At 43.4% G+C, this 16,860-nt stretch overlaps 1 protein-coding gene across 1 annotated transcript in view; it reads left to right on the top strand.

Moving 5' to 3' along the window:
• CNMD (chondromodulin) overlaps positions 1-16,860 on the top strand; it is a 112,431-nt gene that overhangs the window by 76,305 nt on the left and 19,266 nt on the right. Inside the window, exon 6 of the mRNA XM_078657404.1 lies at positions 13,835-14,022. Within this exon, the coding sequence (XP_078513530.1) occupies positions 13,835-14,022 (188 nt within the window). The remainder of the gene's footprint in view (positions 1-13,834; positions 14,023-16,860) is intronic.

Here is a 16,860-nt window from a genome sequence, read left to right as displayed (position 1 = left end):
AGACAAGTATCCACAATGCAGCCTTAAAGCCAAGACTAAGGCCCCAGTTAAGGGTGCCCTGGAGGATACTGTAATATTTATTGTACCATGTAAAATCCAGTATCGGGCGTCTTGACCGGCTATATTTAGGGATCTTGGACCTAGAATGTGTGGACTTGCATGACAAGTGGGCACTAGACAGAGCACACTGGCAGTGGTATTTGATAATGCAGCAGACTGTGAAGCTAAATTATAAATGTGTGTTTGCTAGAAAGTATGGTGTGAGTGAACGGCCAGCTGAGACCCTTGCCTGGCGGTTCTGTGGGTGATTGAAAGCATGGTGGTAACAAGATGAGGAAGGCCAGGTGCATTATAACATATATATATCTTTAATGTGTCTACCAAGAATTATCTCATTGGTTCTTGTCTGGATCTACGGTGGCTAACAGTGATACCCTGGGTTATCTGCACATTGCATATCACATAATTTATGCACCATATTTGCTTTATAACACCTTCTACAGATAGCGATACAGACAACAGCTCTCTTCCTGGATGCTATAGAAGCCTTTGACTCACTGGAGTGGAACTATGGGGCATATTTACAATAGAAGTGAAGGAGCGCGACTTTAGCCTTCTTAACGCTGTGCTCCTCCACTTCTGAAACGCAGGGCTGCTCCATATTTACAACAATATGGTGCAGCCCTGCAGTTCCCCCTTCGCTGGCGCTAAATTTAGCTGCCTAGCGCCAACGCAAGGCACCCTTGTGTCTGCGTTGCAGGGTAACATTTTTGATGTGCAGGGAGGTGTCCGTTCCTGCACATAAACAATCAATGGCAATTTGCACAATGCAGCACACATGGAAACAGCAAGAACGAGGATAAATCAAACATTGCTCCTTGTTACTCCATGGTAAGACCAGGTTTTACCTGGTCTTAATTTTGAAGCTGCCCCATATTTACGACACATTTGTAAATATGGGACAGTGTCAAAATCAATGGTGTTGCGGCAGAACGCCCACCCCAACACCCACTGCCCACCCCTTTGCATAGCATAGCATGAAAGGAGGCCTTATTTACTAGACAGCTCCTAGCCATGTTAAGAGGCTTAACGCTGCCTTGTAAATAAGGTGAAGCCCCAATTGCCACCACAATGCTGTGAAAAGTGACGTTATGGTGGCGATAGGGGCTGGTAAATGTGCCCCTGTATGTTTGAGATGCTCTGGAGACTTGGTTTGAGGATTGATTATGTCTGCTTTGTATCGCTTGTAGTCCAACACAATGATTCAAATGAGAGTTTACTTCATTTCAGACCCAATCACGGTGCCTTTGGACACTCAACAAGGGTGCCCGTAATAACTTATGGCCCTTTCTTTTTGTATCACTTAAGCTTATGTCTTGTGCGCTGCAGGTTTAGCCCTCACTTAGTGGTATACCATTCAGCAAATGCAGCATTGCACTGACCTTATACAGAGATTATATTGTTCTTTATGTGAACAGTGCATCAATTTATCACCAGTCATTTAAGAGATTCTTAGGTTTGGGGGTATGTCAGGATTCCACATCAACTGAAACAAATCCTGAATATTCCCTCTGATTCCAGAACTGCCAAGAAAGAGTTTAACTTCCACTTACAATTGTGCATAACATCAGTCAGCTATCCTAGAATACATATCCATAGAAAGACATACGTTATCCTTAAAAACAATTACAGCCCAGTGATGGACAGACAAGAGATGTGGTGAACTGGTGGGTAGTACTCCCACTATCCAAATTATTAGTAAGGCCCTGCAAAGTTCAGTCACACTCAATTGACTATTTAGTTTGATTGTAAAATGTAGTGATGAGTTAGTACATTCCTGATTGGTAGATAGAGTCAACTGTCCCACAATTAGGTTTGTCTATATATAAGCTAGAATTAGATCACTTCAGTTTCAAGGCAAGAATTTGCTAATTCATTCCTTATAATTCCTAAAAATGCAGGTATCACGTACAAGACAGATTTAAAGCAAATGTTTTTATTTCTCCACACATATCTGACTTTACATGTCCCTTGCACTGTACAACACATGTACAAAGTGATAAACGTTTTAAAGTTTATTTAAGCATAGTGTTTTGTACTGTGAGATTAACCTATTCTAGGCATCATGCCGACACTCTTTCACTTTGGTGCAAAGTTTGTGCATGGAACTAGGCTGCCTGATTGAGTACCAGCTCTAGGAAAGAGAACGGGAATGCTATATCTTAGTAGATATGATGCTGTTCTGCTCTTTTCCTCTCACACAACACAGCACAACTACTCTGGTGGCTGCACTGTGTTGAGTGACAACTTTGTAAATCTGCACTATTATCTGCTCCTGAATTCCTACTCGCAAGCAACCAATGACTCTCATTTTTGTCTGAGCCCGAGGACAGCATCCAGCTCACTAAACCAGACTCGGTCTACTAGTGGCTCATAAATCCAGATGGACTCCTATTGACACTGTCACAATTTAATATGCAGTGGACACTTACTTTTGCACTCAACTTGAATCTGTGTTGTAGGCTGTGTGTCACACTAAGAGGCATATTTATCAAACTTTCACGCAGCACAGTAAGCAACCTTGCTGTGCTTCAGGAAAGGCAGGGGCGGCCTTAGGCATGTGCAAGCTGTGCACCTGCACAGGGCCTCCAAACCTCTAGGGCCGCCACACCAATATATATCCTTAATATAATAATCCTCTGAGGATGGATACATATTTGCTTGGCAGCCCCTGGCAGGGATTTGGCGGCCTCCGGTTCTGTTCCGCTTCCAAACACCCTGACCCCCCCCCTCTTCCAGGGCCCCGTCCGGACCTCCTCTTCCGGGGCCACCTACCTACGCTCCCTGCCCAGGGCCGCCATGAGCCTAGAGCCGCCCCTGGGAAAGGGCAGGAATGCACTGTGTTTACCATTACATAGTACATTCCTGTTACCATTACATAGTGCATTCCTGTCCTTTCCTTGCGCTGGTGCCATTTTGACTGTCTCGCACCACCACAGGCACCCTTGCGTCATGGAAAGGGTGCCTGCATTGTAGGCAGGATTGTTTTTTTGCAGGAAGGGGTACCCTCCTGTACAAAAACATTCCTCAGAAGCGTTTTCCTCTTTCTAAGTGCGCTGGAGAATGCAGCACACTTAGAAAGAGGAAATAACGAGGAGAAATAAAGCCATTTTCGCCTTGTTGCACCTCACCTGGGGAGTCGTAGTACTTTGACGCATTCCGAGGTTTACCAGCGTTAGTAAATCTGGGAATGCTGCAAAATCCATGGGTGGATGCCTGGGGATACCCACATTTCACCCATAAAATGCCTCCCTGGGGCAGAGTAACACAATGCAGTAATTTGCACTGCATTGCGTTACCCCAGTTTTATCAAGCCATAAAGAGCTGCACAAGTTGGCTTTGCATGGCTTGATAAATCTTACTTTAGTGTTGTGTCACCCTTGCACCCGCCCCCCCTGCGTTGCACAAGGGCGATGCAACACGTTGATAAATATGCTCCTAAATGTGTGATATCCAATGTTTCAGGCTGAACCCCAGTCCATGTTGCATTCACAATTTATCAATGGACCTAACCTGTACCAACTAGTTTCACACATTTATATTACTGTACTCAGTACGTGAGAGAAAAGGGGTGTACCAGTTAGGTATCTCTGGGAAATTCATTCCGCAGTGAATGAACAGTGATGGTTTTGCAGTGCTCAAATAGGGGAAATCTTCTTTAACAATGGAATGGGGAAATAACCATGTGCTAGGGGACCCAGCCCCAAGAGTCTCCATCTGGATCAAGGAAAAGGTCTAATGTTAATGACATATGGGAGATCATTGTTACCATGATGCCGCCGATGGCTTGTCTTAGAACTATATGGGGCCCCTTATACAGTGACGTATTGCAGCAAGCGCTGGCAAAATCTGAAGGTTTTGCCTTTTGGCTTTGCCTATGCAGACCTGTTGGCGTTGCCATTGCTTTTTGACAATGCTATTTAGCGCCAGCAAAAACAAAAAAAGCGTGGTTATTGTTGTATTGCCAATGATGAACATGACCAGCAAAACTAAAGAAAAAGCATGCTAATGTCTAAGCACATGCCTCTTCCCGCATGTGCAGCGTATGCGCCATGATGCTACGATGGGCAGTGTCACCAGTCATGCCCTTGCATGACTAATGACACAGTGGCCATTTTGTTCCTTGTTTTCATTTACAGTTCCAAGATGACAGATACCCATCTTGGAACTTTAAATGTACAAAACATATACAAAATGGCCAAAGCATTGTTTTTTTTTTTTACAAAGAAGTGCAAATTGCAGCTGCCTCACCCTCCAAAAAAGATAAAAAAATATTTTTTTTCAAACTAAAAACCTGAAAGTGGGGGAGCAATTGTAGAGCAAGCGAGGAATGGACTAAAGGGCTATGAGCGGCCAGGAGCAGCCTGAGGGGGCGCAACAGAGTAACTGGGTCATGGGTGTCCAAAGAAAAACAAAAAAAACAAGTATACACATAACCGAGCAGGGTGCAGACGGGCAAAGGAAGCAATGGCAGGGGAGGTGAGCTACATGGAGACCATTTAAGGGTGGGGATTTCACTCATGAAGCATCGCACGAGGGAGAGAGCTAGGAAATACATGCACTCACATGAAGTGCTGGTACAAAAAAAAGAAAAAAGTAGTTCCCTTGTGTGGAGTTTTGCAAAGATACAATCCATCCAATTAAAAGGATGGTAAAGAAGCTGTGCTCCCAGGGATAGACAAACACAAAAAAATCATTCAATCATCAGCAAGCAATTTAACAAGTAAGCCTAACAATGGTAACAATAGGCTGACCCAAAGCCTAAGGAGATTATTAGCATTGTATGTAATAGGTTTTCAACAACAGGCAGCAAAAAGCTGCCTGTAGATGGTGCCTAAAATGGGGAGGATTTGTCCTCAAAATGTATTGTAGTACATATCAGATCATTTTGCTGAGTCAGTTTCTATTTACAGGAAAATATCTTCACATTATTCTAGACAGGCTGCCCACATGTTAGAATATATCTTTTGATCCATATGCAGCAGCTAGATTGGTCTATAAGATGTGCAGGGATTTGTATTCTTTGATATAAAATAGCTGTGTCTTCCAGAGGCCTGATATAAGAACGTTAGTATCTATTTGTCCAAAAAAAACTTACACATCCCTAGGAGAAGGACTTAACTATCTTGTTACGTTCACTTGGAAGTCCCTCAGTGCCTGCTGCATTGCAATTCAAGAGGCTGTTAATGAATCCTTGGTAAAGTTATTTGCCTCAAATTTCAGTTAATTTTTACAGCAGATGGTGAAACATGATCACAATAAAAGAATTTCATAATGGCTTTTAAAAGATTTTGCTATTTATTTCCTGTTTGAAATCATATTCTAAAGGTCTACAGGGTGAGCTGCTTATGCAGGTAGTGCTAGTCGCCATGTTGACTTGATGCACTAATAATCTATACATAGTATGGTATTTGGTTGCATTTCAGGTATTTATTAAGCACTATTCTCTCTGGTGATCCCTAAGAAGTATGTTTTCGTTTCAGTTTCTGTGTGACACACTATTGAAAAAATATTAGACTCCTCCCAGAGAAAGGAAGCACACCTAGGTAATTCTAAAGCATAAATCAGGAAAAGACCTACTTCAACGAGGCAATCTCACTTTTAAATATATTTGCCAAGATCCTAAATCAACTATGAACTCATAGGTTAATCATTGTAGTTACAGAACTGATAAGGCTCAAAATGGATTTGTAAATGGTGGAAAAGGAGCCTATCTTGAGGATGAAAGTAAATGTCAAGATGTAACTAGATGTGTACTAACTAATTTAAATGTCTCTTATTTGCAGATTACATTCTGCTTACATTGTTCAATCAGAGCCAATCCAGCCCTCAGTTACTCAGTTTAGTAGATGCAGTTGCAAAAACAGCAAGGTGTAGAAGGAAGGCTTCAATTAATCTCAGCCACTGGTGATTGCTAAGGGCTAATTTCAGACCATCGTTTTCCACCCAGTATGCCATTCTAGATAGAGACCTGCCTTTTGCAAATCATTTATTATCCTGCTCCAAAAGGAACAGTACAGCCCAAACTGCTCGGCCAAGTCACCTCAAGATGCGAACAGAAGCGACCCCAGAGCAATTTCAACCTACTTAGGTCTCATGACCGAGGTATTGCTTCAGTCCTAGCGCACAGTGATCATGGGACCCAGATCTGGGTATACCGTTCGCATCTTGGGTGTCTACTGCAAAAACAACAAGCGGATGGAAGGAATGCTTGAATTAACCTCAGCCAATGGTGACTGCACCCAACTGAAGAGGCCCTAATAGACCACGACTAGTGTTGAGTTACATGTTTTCTAGTTCAGGATCGGTCCTGGCTTGGCTTTTGGAGCTGGACTGGTCCTATTGGAGTAGGACCGAGACTGACTTGCATATGTCTGGGTCTAATCTGAGGCGCCATGGTCGAATAAAAATGATGGACTGGGATGTGGTCGGAGTTATTACTAGTGGTTTAGATCACTTCAAGTTTTCAATCCATCACTTTTCTTTTACTTTTGAATATAAATTTGGCAGCCTCTCAGGTTAGGGTCACTAATTTCCATATGAAACTTATTCCTCTAAGCCCAAGACATATTAGGCAAAGAAAGCAACATTTTTTTGTTTTTTACAGAAAAAATTTCCTCTTGAAATTTGTAGGGTAATATGGAATAAGAGTGTTCTAGGTGGCAGGAATATTTGGATACTTAGAATAGCTTACAAATGCCTTTTTTTGAATAGTAATGTTTATTGTCTGAATTGTACTCTCCTGCTACTGCTTTGGCTACTACCCACACGAAGATGTACCTTCAAATAATACTTGGTACAATCAGAAGTACAGCTTTCACGTTTCAATTTAAGATATTCCTTGAGACAACAGAAAAGAATGCTGCATAATCTTAGAGCGGAGAATTACTCTTGAAAAATGTAATTTATTAGGCTAAAAATCATAATATGTATATAAAGGCAATGATGCTGGCTGTTAAATCTTATGACTCTCTAAAAAGTTTTAATTGAATTTCCTAAAGATTAAAAGAGGAGATCTCTATTAAGATTCCCACCCTTTGGGGTAATGATTTGGCTACATTTATACTCACTCTTTACAACGATAAACAGAATAACATTCCTATGAATAATGCCTTACCTGTTGAAGACACTCCAATTCAGGTTACAGTTGATCAGGTTACTGAATAACTAATGCTAAAAAGCTAAAGGGCAGGATGGGCTGTTTAATAGCATCTTAAAATATGGCTTACACTGATGGGGCAAGTACTCCTTCATTTCATAATGCCATACTAAGTGCGTATGCACTACCAAAGGAATAGAGAGGGGCACTTTCATTTTCAATCTGAAGAAGGAAGACCAGAACATCAAGGTGACTATCATTTACTTTCCATCTGGTGCCCATCTGTTAAACTATTCTCTAAGATTATTTTATCAGAAATAAAAGCTTGGATTAATCCCAAAAAGATTCCCCAAATTACAGGAACAGGCGTTGGCATGGGTTATCAATAATGCACAGGGGAGTGGCACTAAGCCTTTTTTTAAAAGAAGGACCACTTAGCCTCTCTTAAATTGCCAGGGGATGAAGCTCCCCTGAATGGACAGGTTGATGAGAGGGGCTAATAAAGCTGTAAATTTGTGCAGTTTGGTGTATTTCATTAGGTGAGTAAATGAGCTGACAGAACTTATCTTCTCAGTCATCTTTACTGAGATGGTCTAATTGTGAAGTGTAGTGTAAGTGCTACTGAGTTCCTTGTTTCAAATAATGATGAGGAAAACTGCTTGGCAATTATGTACATTCTTTCTGTATGATTTTAGTTTTGTCAATAAAGTAGTGGTTGAGCTGATCTTGTAAGGAGTATGTGTGGAAGACGATAGTCCCCATAAATATGGGATTTAGGGGGTGAACTAGTTTGAAAAGATTGCAAGATGAGTCTCCCACTTTATAAATTATAGATTCCCAGTATGTCTCTTTAGGATAATGAGTTTAGATTGTTTTCTTCAGTGGAAATAAATAGGCAACCATGTGCTTCTGTTTCCAGTGTTTGTCATATTTAATCTCCATTCTCATGTTATCTTATTCATGTGTTTGAGCTCAAGTGTTAACCAAGATGCAATGTCCCATTGCCTTCAGGATTCTTATATGCGCTAAGGCTACTCACAAAAATAGTAATTGAGCTTTCAAAAGTGGCAAGTCCCTCAAGCCAGAACAGTGGCAGGTTATTGAAGGATCAGAGAGTTAACTGAGATCAGTTTAACCAGATGATTAGTAAGACTTGAACGACTCTCAAGTTTGTATGCTTGGAAAAATGTCACCAAGATTAATGCCAATAATGGGACTGGGATCGTTGATTATTTGTGTAAAATATCTATGAAAGGCTTTAGAGAGAATTAAAAAAGATAGAACAAAGATACGAAAGGCCCAGGCCAATAATTTATTAAAAGTCAAGGCATTTTAGCTTGGAGAGAACATGTAAATGGACACAAATGTAGCGTCAAACCAATCTCCTCATTGAGAACGTCAATATGGCATCTGTGACCATCGCTGATCTTACATAAGATGTATTTCCCATCCAGACTTAGCACTTCCTACAGAATTCTGAGCATTTCTATTGTCACACAACTCTAAATCAGATCCTAGCAAGAATAAAAACATAATCACATGTGGACAACCTCTAGGTGACCAATTGTATAATATATGCACTGAGGCTGGGCATTGTTGCACAGTTTCACCCACATAATTTGCTAGGAAGAATCATAGTTGTTTAGACACAAATTTGTCTCTACTTGTATTTACTCATGTAAGCCTTGTTTTTCTTTTTACCTTTTCATTTTTAGGATTGAGAATGTGAGAGCATGTGCTAGCGCAGGCTTCTCGCTTGTGAGACACTATTGTATACACACAGGGCTTGGAGCCTGCCAGGTGCTTACCATTTGTTGGCTTCACACCATTCTTCTTTACAGCCTCCCTAATTGGCCAGTGCATGTGATACAGAAGTTCTGGTCATTTCTGTGGAGCAGGGACCAAGCACAGATTAATTCAAGTTAATTAGTGCCCGTCAGCTGCTCCCGAAGTGAGTGAGGTACTATTTCCCCTCTACCACTCCCCCTGCCTGCTGCTCCCTCCTTAGCACTTAGGCTTAGAACTTCAAATAATAATGGAGCCATACAGGCTCTATCACTCATGCGGTTTATAAATCTCTCCCTCTACATAGCGCCCACCATGATGCATCTTCCTCAGAGAATGACGCAAAGTTACATCCTTTGCTGACAGCATGTGAAATGTTGCCTTAAACCGGGGGCGCAATCAAAATTGCTCATTTGCTTTCTCGTTTTTTTAAAATATCATATAGCGGTAACTAGACTCAAAGGTATTGGAGCGCTGTACATGAGCACCACTTGCATTACACAGGGACACATTCATTTTCATTTTTTGAGGCACGGGGAGATTACACCATGTGCCTGTTTTGGCAAGGCCGGCTTGAAAGTGAGCTCTCTCTCCAGAAACATGAAGCAAACAGTTTGAAGGCAGCCTGGCTGTAGTCACACAAAAAACACTATCAAGCTAGCAAAATAGATTTTTTTTTAGTATCACACTTTATATTTAAAGATCCAAATGGTCTCTGTCATCTTGGATTAGTAAACAATGCCCTCATGCCATAGAAAAATGTTTTGCTTTTTACCAATGCGGCGTACCATCAGCGAAAAGCACAGCAAAGCCAATATGTCTCAAAGGCGAGGCCTATTGGCTTTGCCAATGCTTGTTTTTATTGCAAGAGTTTGAAAGAGCAGAAATGTTTGCTAGAAATCCCCTGACTTGGCCCTGATATGGAGTTTGGTGGAATGTAAGAACTGCCTGGTGATAATGATAATTGTCTCAGCCTATTCAAGACAGGGTGACCGCCAATCATTATCCCTGCCAATGCACAGGGAGGGAAAATGTAGCATGGGCCCAATATGCAGGACAAACCTCCCTGCAATTCAGGCCCTCTATTTTTTGTATTAAGAAAACAAACTCCTGCTTTGGCAAATGCTTTAAATATGGTGCCTGCTCACCTAATCTTCAGTGCTGTGAAGGGAACTGGCTTTAGGTTGACTCCCTTCCCACTCCCAGACAATGAGCTCAACCTGGGAAGCAGAGATCTCTCAATAGGGTGGAAGTTTGACAACATGTGTAGGGCAGGTCATGGCTTTTACCACTATGGAAGGCTGCCTGTTTGTCTGCCAGAGTCTAAAATACACCATTGTTCTTTTTTTCTGAGAAAATAGCATGACGGGATTCTGATGGAGGCCAACTGGGGTGCAGCCAGGTGCATGATGCTGCTAGTTGCTGTTGCTAAGGTTCCCTACAAGATTCTGCTCGGAATTTCTTTTGGATGTCATATCATTTTCACACTTAGGTTCTGGCACTTCATTTTTTCATATAACTGCATAAGCATGGGGCCACTGTGGCAACCAAGGTAATTTTGGTTTAAAAGGAATTGATAGAAATTGTCTAAAATTTTGTTTGGTGGCCCCCTCGCAGCATTAGTAAGAGTGAATATGTGGTGAAGTAAATGATGATCATGCACGTTCCCTGTCTAGCACTCACAGCAGTATTGGTGTAGACCTAACAATCGCAGTACCGGGGAGGAGCCAAGATGGCGATCGAGATGGCTGCGTAACCGCTCGGCTCTGTGAGCCTCCTCACCCCGCTCATGCATCCTGGCACTCATCCTGAGCTGCAACGGCATCTACATGTAGGCGAAGAGTCACTTTCACTTACCGCTTGCTCCTGAGGCTTCTGCTTGCTTCCGACCCGTTGGAGTGTCCCTGACTGTTTTGAGGCCTTCTCGGAGCTGGGAACGGGGTCTCGAGTGCGGAGAGTGGCCGGCCGCGAATGCAACAACAGCGGCCTCTGGTGGTGCTGCGGACTCGGCCGGAGGAAACTTAAGTCCTGATTGCCGATGGCGATGGTGCCAACCCAGCCCGACCGGCAGAGAACCCTGTGGGGAGTGTGATGCAGTTGGGTCGAGGGGGGTGCATATTTCTTTGCCCCCCGTTCCGGTGTTGTATCCGGGCCCATTACCGACTTTGCCGGAGTCAGCGGGCTGCCCCCAGGGTGCCGCGGAGTTTTTAGCCTTTTGGTGGCTCTCCGCTGAGAAACCTGCCTTGGCCTGTGAGATTCCCGTTGTGAATCCTGTCCCTCCCTGATGTGAGACCCGGTCCCGAGGTGAGGTGGAGAAGGACGAGGCCGGAGCAGCTAAGATGGCGGAGAGCACCCTCATGCGCACACCTCACCCGGGCAGAGAAGCCGTTCCGCGAGGGAGTCCTGGGGTCTGGCGACACGAGAGGGAGCCCACGTCCAGAGATGTTTTGGCTGCGTTAACAACTCTGCATAAGACCCTGATCCGGGATGCCCGGGATCTGGGAAGGAGGATGGCCGCCATTATTGTCCCACCGCTCCACATGGGTAGGGATGAATCACAAGGAAGCGCTGATGTGTCCGCCTTTGCGTCAGTGAAGAACGTTCCAGCTGCACCTACGATTGTGGAGACGCCGTTAGCCCCGGTCCGTGCCATCGCTTTGGATTGCTCTGTGGTGTTTGGGAATGACTCGTCGGGGTCTTCATCTGCACGGCGGCGGAAGAAACAACATCGATCCATAGTTTGGGTTGCCCCGGCGGCGCTTCCACAATTGTCGGATTGCGTGTCTTTCTCCTCCTGGCTGGTGAGACTGTGTTCTGCCTGGGGGATGTTTCCGGCATCGGTGCTGCCACATGCGGAGTTCCGCCTTGCGTACTTGACTGGGATTTGGGGGCTACGCTCCCATGGAGTATTGGCGCTTCTCGGACTGCCCGGTTCGGTTGGACCCGCCACACTGTACTGTATGCCGATCGATGAGTGGCCGTCTGTGGGTGCTATTGATCGAGAAGGACAGGGATGATATCGTTTAGGATATGATGGAACACTTTGTTGGCTGACGGTGTTTTGGAGGGACACTCCACGGGGATGTTACCGATTGACTTTATGATTCTTGTTTACTGTGGCTCTTCTGATTTCGCTTCTGATGTCTATTGTGCGCGATAGGTGAGGGGGGGCCGGGTGGTCTGTTCGATGGCCCTTCTCCGTATTTTTTCCTTTCTTTCTCTTTCTTCTATATTTCGGGTCTCTTTTTAGGGCGATAGGCACGCTGCTGGGGGGAGGGGGGTAGGCCGTAGCCTTCTGCAGGGGTGCAGGGTGGGGGGTAGGGGGAAGAGGGTTGTTTATTTGTCCTTTCTTTGTCTCTATGGCCCTTTGCTTTTTCTTTTTCTAGGTGTCGTCGTCTTCATGTTTCCTACAATCTGTTTTTCAGGGCTGGGGTGCTGATTCGACATGACGTGTGTGTGTTGTTTATTTCTATCCTGACTCGTATGCCTTGCCCCCTTGTCCTTCCGTGTATTTGCACTCATTGGGGGGTTCTGTTTCATGTTGCTATTGTAGGATCATGTGTGATCGTCTGGCACTTCTTCTGATATTTTTTTGTTTTATTTCTCTTCATTGTAAAATTGACCTTCTTAACTCCTGTGTATTATGCTGTACGCTTCAATACGAGTCATGTCCTGCTGCTTACCTGCCCCGGCTTATGGACCGCCGTTTTTTTTCTATTGCTCTGCTCACCTTACGACTTAATTGGCGGCCGGCCGGGATGGTTGTAGGCCCGTGCTTGTATTCATGTGAAGAATCGCAGTACCACAGAATTGCTGGAAAAGTACTCAAAAATTACCCGTGATTCAGGAAAAGGAAAAGAAAATAGTCCTTTAACCTTTCTTCCCTGGTCAGTGTTCACGCAGCCAGGAGGATGCTGCTGAGGAAGTGCTCACACTTCTCACTAATTATGGAATTATATGCAGAGACTGGTTTCTGAATTTGGAGGAGCTGCAAGGTAGCCTTAGACATACTGTCATTGTCTGCCATCTTCTTACAGCACTTCTACAAAAGAGCTTTAATGTATTCTTAGAGCCGATAAATTAACTCCTCGACACTCTTTTGAATGCGAGCAAAGCATGGGAACCTTTGTAGACCTACGTGGTGGGAAACAGGGAGTAGCGATTGTAGTATTTCTGAAGCTTCTTACAGAAAAAATCAGGAGTACGTCTTTCTACTCGTAATGGTAAGTTAGGTTAGGGATTCACCAAAAAGAGTACATCTGAATTTTACCAGGTCAGTGGCCCACCCACCAACTCCAGAACAAGCGAGTGCTCATACTTCAGTGATCCCAAGGGAACCTTTTCAAACTCATTCCATAAAAGTGTTTTCTAACCAGCTTCCGAGAAAAAATCAGGAGGATATGGAGAGGAGATAAAGAGAACCTGGATGGGAAAAGAAAGAAAGTCATTTTGGAAAGAACTTAGATAACAAAAAGGACAGGCATATGTCATAGCTAAAGTAACAGATGTGACTAGAGAAACCATCAAACTGAAATTTGCAAAGACATAACTTAGCCTACTCACATTATCTTTTACATTCCCTGTTTGAACAAATTATTCTCCACAACCTTGCTGTTATAAATACAGCTTGATCCTATCCACTTCCAAACTCTATATTGCCTAGCTGCAAGTTCCACTCCAGAAAAAGAGTAAAAGTAACAGTTGGTTCACTAAATCTGTGGAAGTTTCTTCAACACTAACCCCCTCCTGCTGTCGCCATGGGTCATCAGGCAGAGCTTGTGTTGACTTAAATTGAGCAGGATATAAAACATTAGTAGACCTCTTTATTTGTCATGTAAAACTTCTTGAATCAGGGCCCTTTTTAATATTTTTAATGACTATGGTTTTCAGATAGCCAGAGAAAGAAAAGAGACGTTGGGAAAAAGCGTCGGCAAGCACAACACCAAGACCAGTTGAGCCAATTTGAAGCTGCAGCTGAAGAGGCAAACACCAGACGCCGTGGTGGCCAGCCAGCTCAACCGCCTGCTCGTCGAGCAAATGCAACAAGTCCACCCTTCAATCCTGAAAACCCTTATCACGTAAGTGTAGAGAAATATTGCTATATGTATCTGAAAAATAAGAATAAATTGAATTTTGTAATATCAGGTATGTCTATCATCCAAGTCGGTTGCAATAAGTTAATTAACCAGATTTGATGAGAAGCTGACATCACCCAGGTGGGATTCAAATATGTACCATGAAGAGGCAAAGACATGTCTGTAGCAGGTGCTTCTCAAGATGCCGCTTATTTTATTGGTCACTGCATATTTATTATTTTTCAAGTTTATCTCATTATAATATTTTAGTTCACACTTTGTTTAAATAGAAGCAATAAAGAGCCGATGTGCATCTCAGCATGGAACACATATGTAATAGAATCCAATTTTAAAAACTTGACTCTGTCTGTGTTTTGAAGTATTTTATATTTTGTCCACACAGGGGCGTAGCTTGGCCAGTAAGATTGGGGGGTAGAGGGGGAGAGGTTGAGCTTCAGGTTTTACAACATTCACGCTGGCATGTAATGTTGAATTTCATTATACGACAAGCAGGGCACAAATTAAGGGGTGGGCAGAATTCACGTAAAGCTGTAAAAAATCTCTGAGAGCACGCAGAGTTTCGCGAACACGCGGAATTGCTTGTTCCGCCAGTTTGTGATTGCTTTTTTCCTGTTCGTGTGGTAAATAAATAAATAATACCCTATTTTTGAATGCATAAATGAATAACAGATAGCTCAATAAATAAGAGTCAAGATTCGAGGTAGTAGGAGTTTTTGCAGGTTTAATATAGCATAAGGACAGGAACAGGACGACCTGCACGGGAATAGGATGGCAGCTGCCGGGGACAGGATCGGGACAAGGGAACGGATAACTTTTTAATAACAGTACATGAGCATATATACATAACGCAAACACATAGCATTACATTGCAATAGGCGTAGCAGTGGGTGGAGCAGAAAGCGTGACGCGTAGCAGTCGCGAAAGATAAGGGTGAAAGTAGGTGTAACAGGGCGTATACATAGACATGTGATGCAAACGTAACAGAATATGTCATGAATGGGGCGGAAACCATGGAGGGGGCTACCTGAGGAGCCGGGACCTCTAACCTGATGGTGCGCACAAACTGGCAATGACGTGTTACTAGGAGAAGCTGGGGGCTATGAACTCTGTGCTAGGAGCAGAGACTGAAGTCTGGAGAGTCAGGGCGACATGTACCTAAGCAGTATCTAGTATCTGATGTTTAGAGAACATGTTGATATAAACTAGAAGACAGGAGGGGAAAAGCTAACAGACTCTAAGACTGGAGCATGCATTATTCTACATGTAGTGCGTGATGAAGAATATTAAATGACCATTAATACAGTATTTCTCTAACATGGGGCCGTAAAGGCTAGACAATGACGGAAACTATTGATGCGATTCAGTAGCTTAGGAATGCAGAGAAGGAGGACTGAACTGATAACTGGAATCATAACATACTCTTGGCAGACTCAGAGGCAGAGCCAAGCTGGGCCGGGCACTGCGATGCAGGAAATAAGTGAAGGGTCGAGGATACAGGTGGGGGCTGTATCGCTCCTCAGCGAGGCTTCAGGGGACAGGAGCTGAATCTGGTGTCCAGGCCCTTTTGAGGCCTAGAAACGGAGATTTTACAATGCATTAATGTGCACACTGAGAAACGTGGCAACGTAGCTTTACATAGGCCTGATATTCGTATTATTCACGAGAACTGGAAACTGGCATACTAGAGGTGGACACAACTATAATTGCGTCTTTAATCAAACATGGGGAATAACATATGCATATTAATCATGCACAGATAACATATGATGGAGGACGCGTAGGGACACAGAACATAGCAAAATTTTACTTTTCCACATTCCCTCCTTGTCACTACGTTTCCTTCAGGAAACATCAATATTCATGATACCATCTATCATTTCATACAGTATCATTTGCTCGTCTCGAATTTTCTTGGAACGGGATTTAGAACGGGGCTTGGGACTAGGAATACAAGAGGTAGCACAAATGCCGCAAATCGCAGGGCCACATTGTATACAGAGGCAGCAGCTAAATATGATCGCTACTGCAATACCTAGAAAGGACAAGACTTTCCATCCCCAGGCGGAAATTATATTCCAGAACCAACCGGACCATGTCCAGGTGCCTGGATTTTGGTGTAACAGATGGGCAATTTTATGAAGTCTGGTTATAGCTGAATAAACAGACGGCGCGTTATTTGGAATGAAAATGCAGCAACTAGATCCGATGACTCTACAGGCCCCGCCCCTATCGGCCAGTATGACGTCAAGGACGAGACGATTCTGGAGCACGACAATTCTCATAAAGGATTGTTCTTCGGTTAAATTACTTAGAGCAGAAGTAGTCTCAATTACTACTGCTTCGAGGGTTCTGGTTAATCTACGTATCAGTTTACTATTCACAACTGTACCTAAATAAGGGAAGACATCTTTATTGATATCTATATATTGTTCTAGAGCAGTTTCAGTATAATCGACAATCGGGAGGTTTCTCTTGTGTCTAGTATGTACTAGGTGGGAATTCCTATGGTAGTCGGGTGGGGCTAGAAAAACAGGTGGCAGTAGGAAGGCAATGTAACAGGTTCCCTCCCAATCGAGGGGCAGACGAACATATGCGGTCTGACCACAAATAAAATAAGAATGACGTGAAGCTTTGAAAATAGATTTCCTACTGTCACTATACTTGACAATAGTAGTACAATCACTATGTCCTACATGTACGGAACCATTATTTCGGACACATAATTCGCCTTTGACTGGTAGTACTGAAATTGCAGGTAAGTCTGGAGTAGTATCAGACTGAACATTCAGGACCATGAAATTCGAAGAATAATTACCTAAA

Source organism: Lissotriton helveticus, chromosome 8, assembly GCF_964261635.1.
Source record: "Lissotriton helveticus chromosome 8, aLisHel1.1, whole genome shotgun sequence".
Taxonomy (NCBI): domain Eukaryota; kingdom Metazoa; phylum Chordata; class Amphibia; order Caudata; family Salamandridae; genus Lissotriton; species Lissotriton helveticus.
Note: the sequence above shows the minus strand (reverse complement) of the source record. Positions and strands in the feature narration are given on the sequence as shown.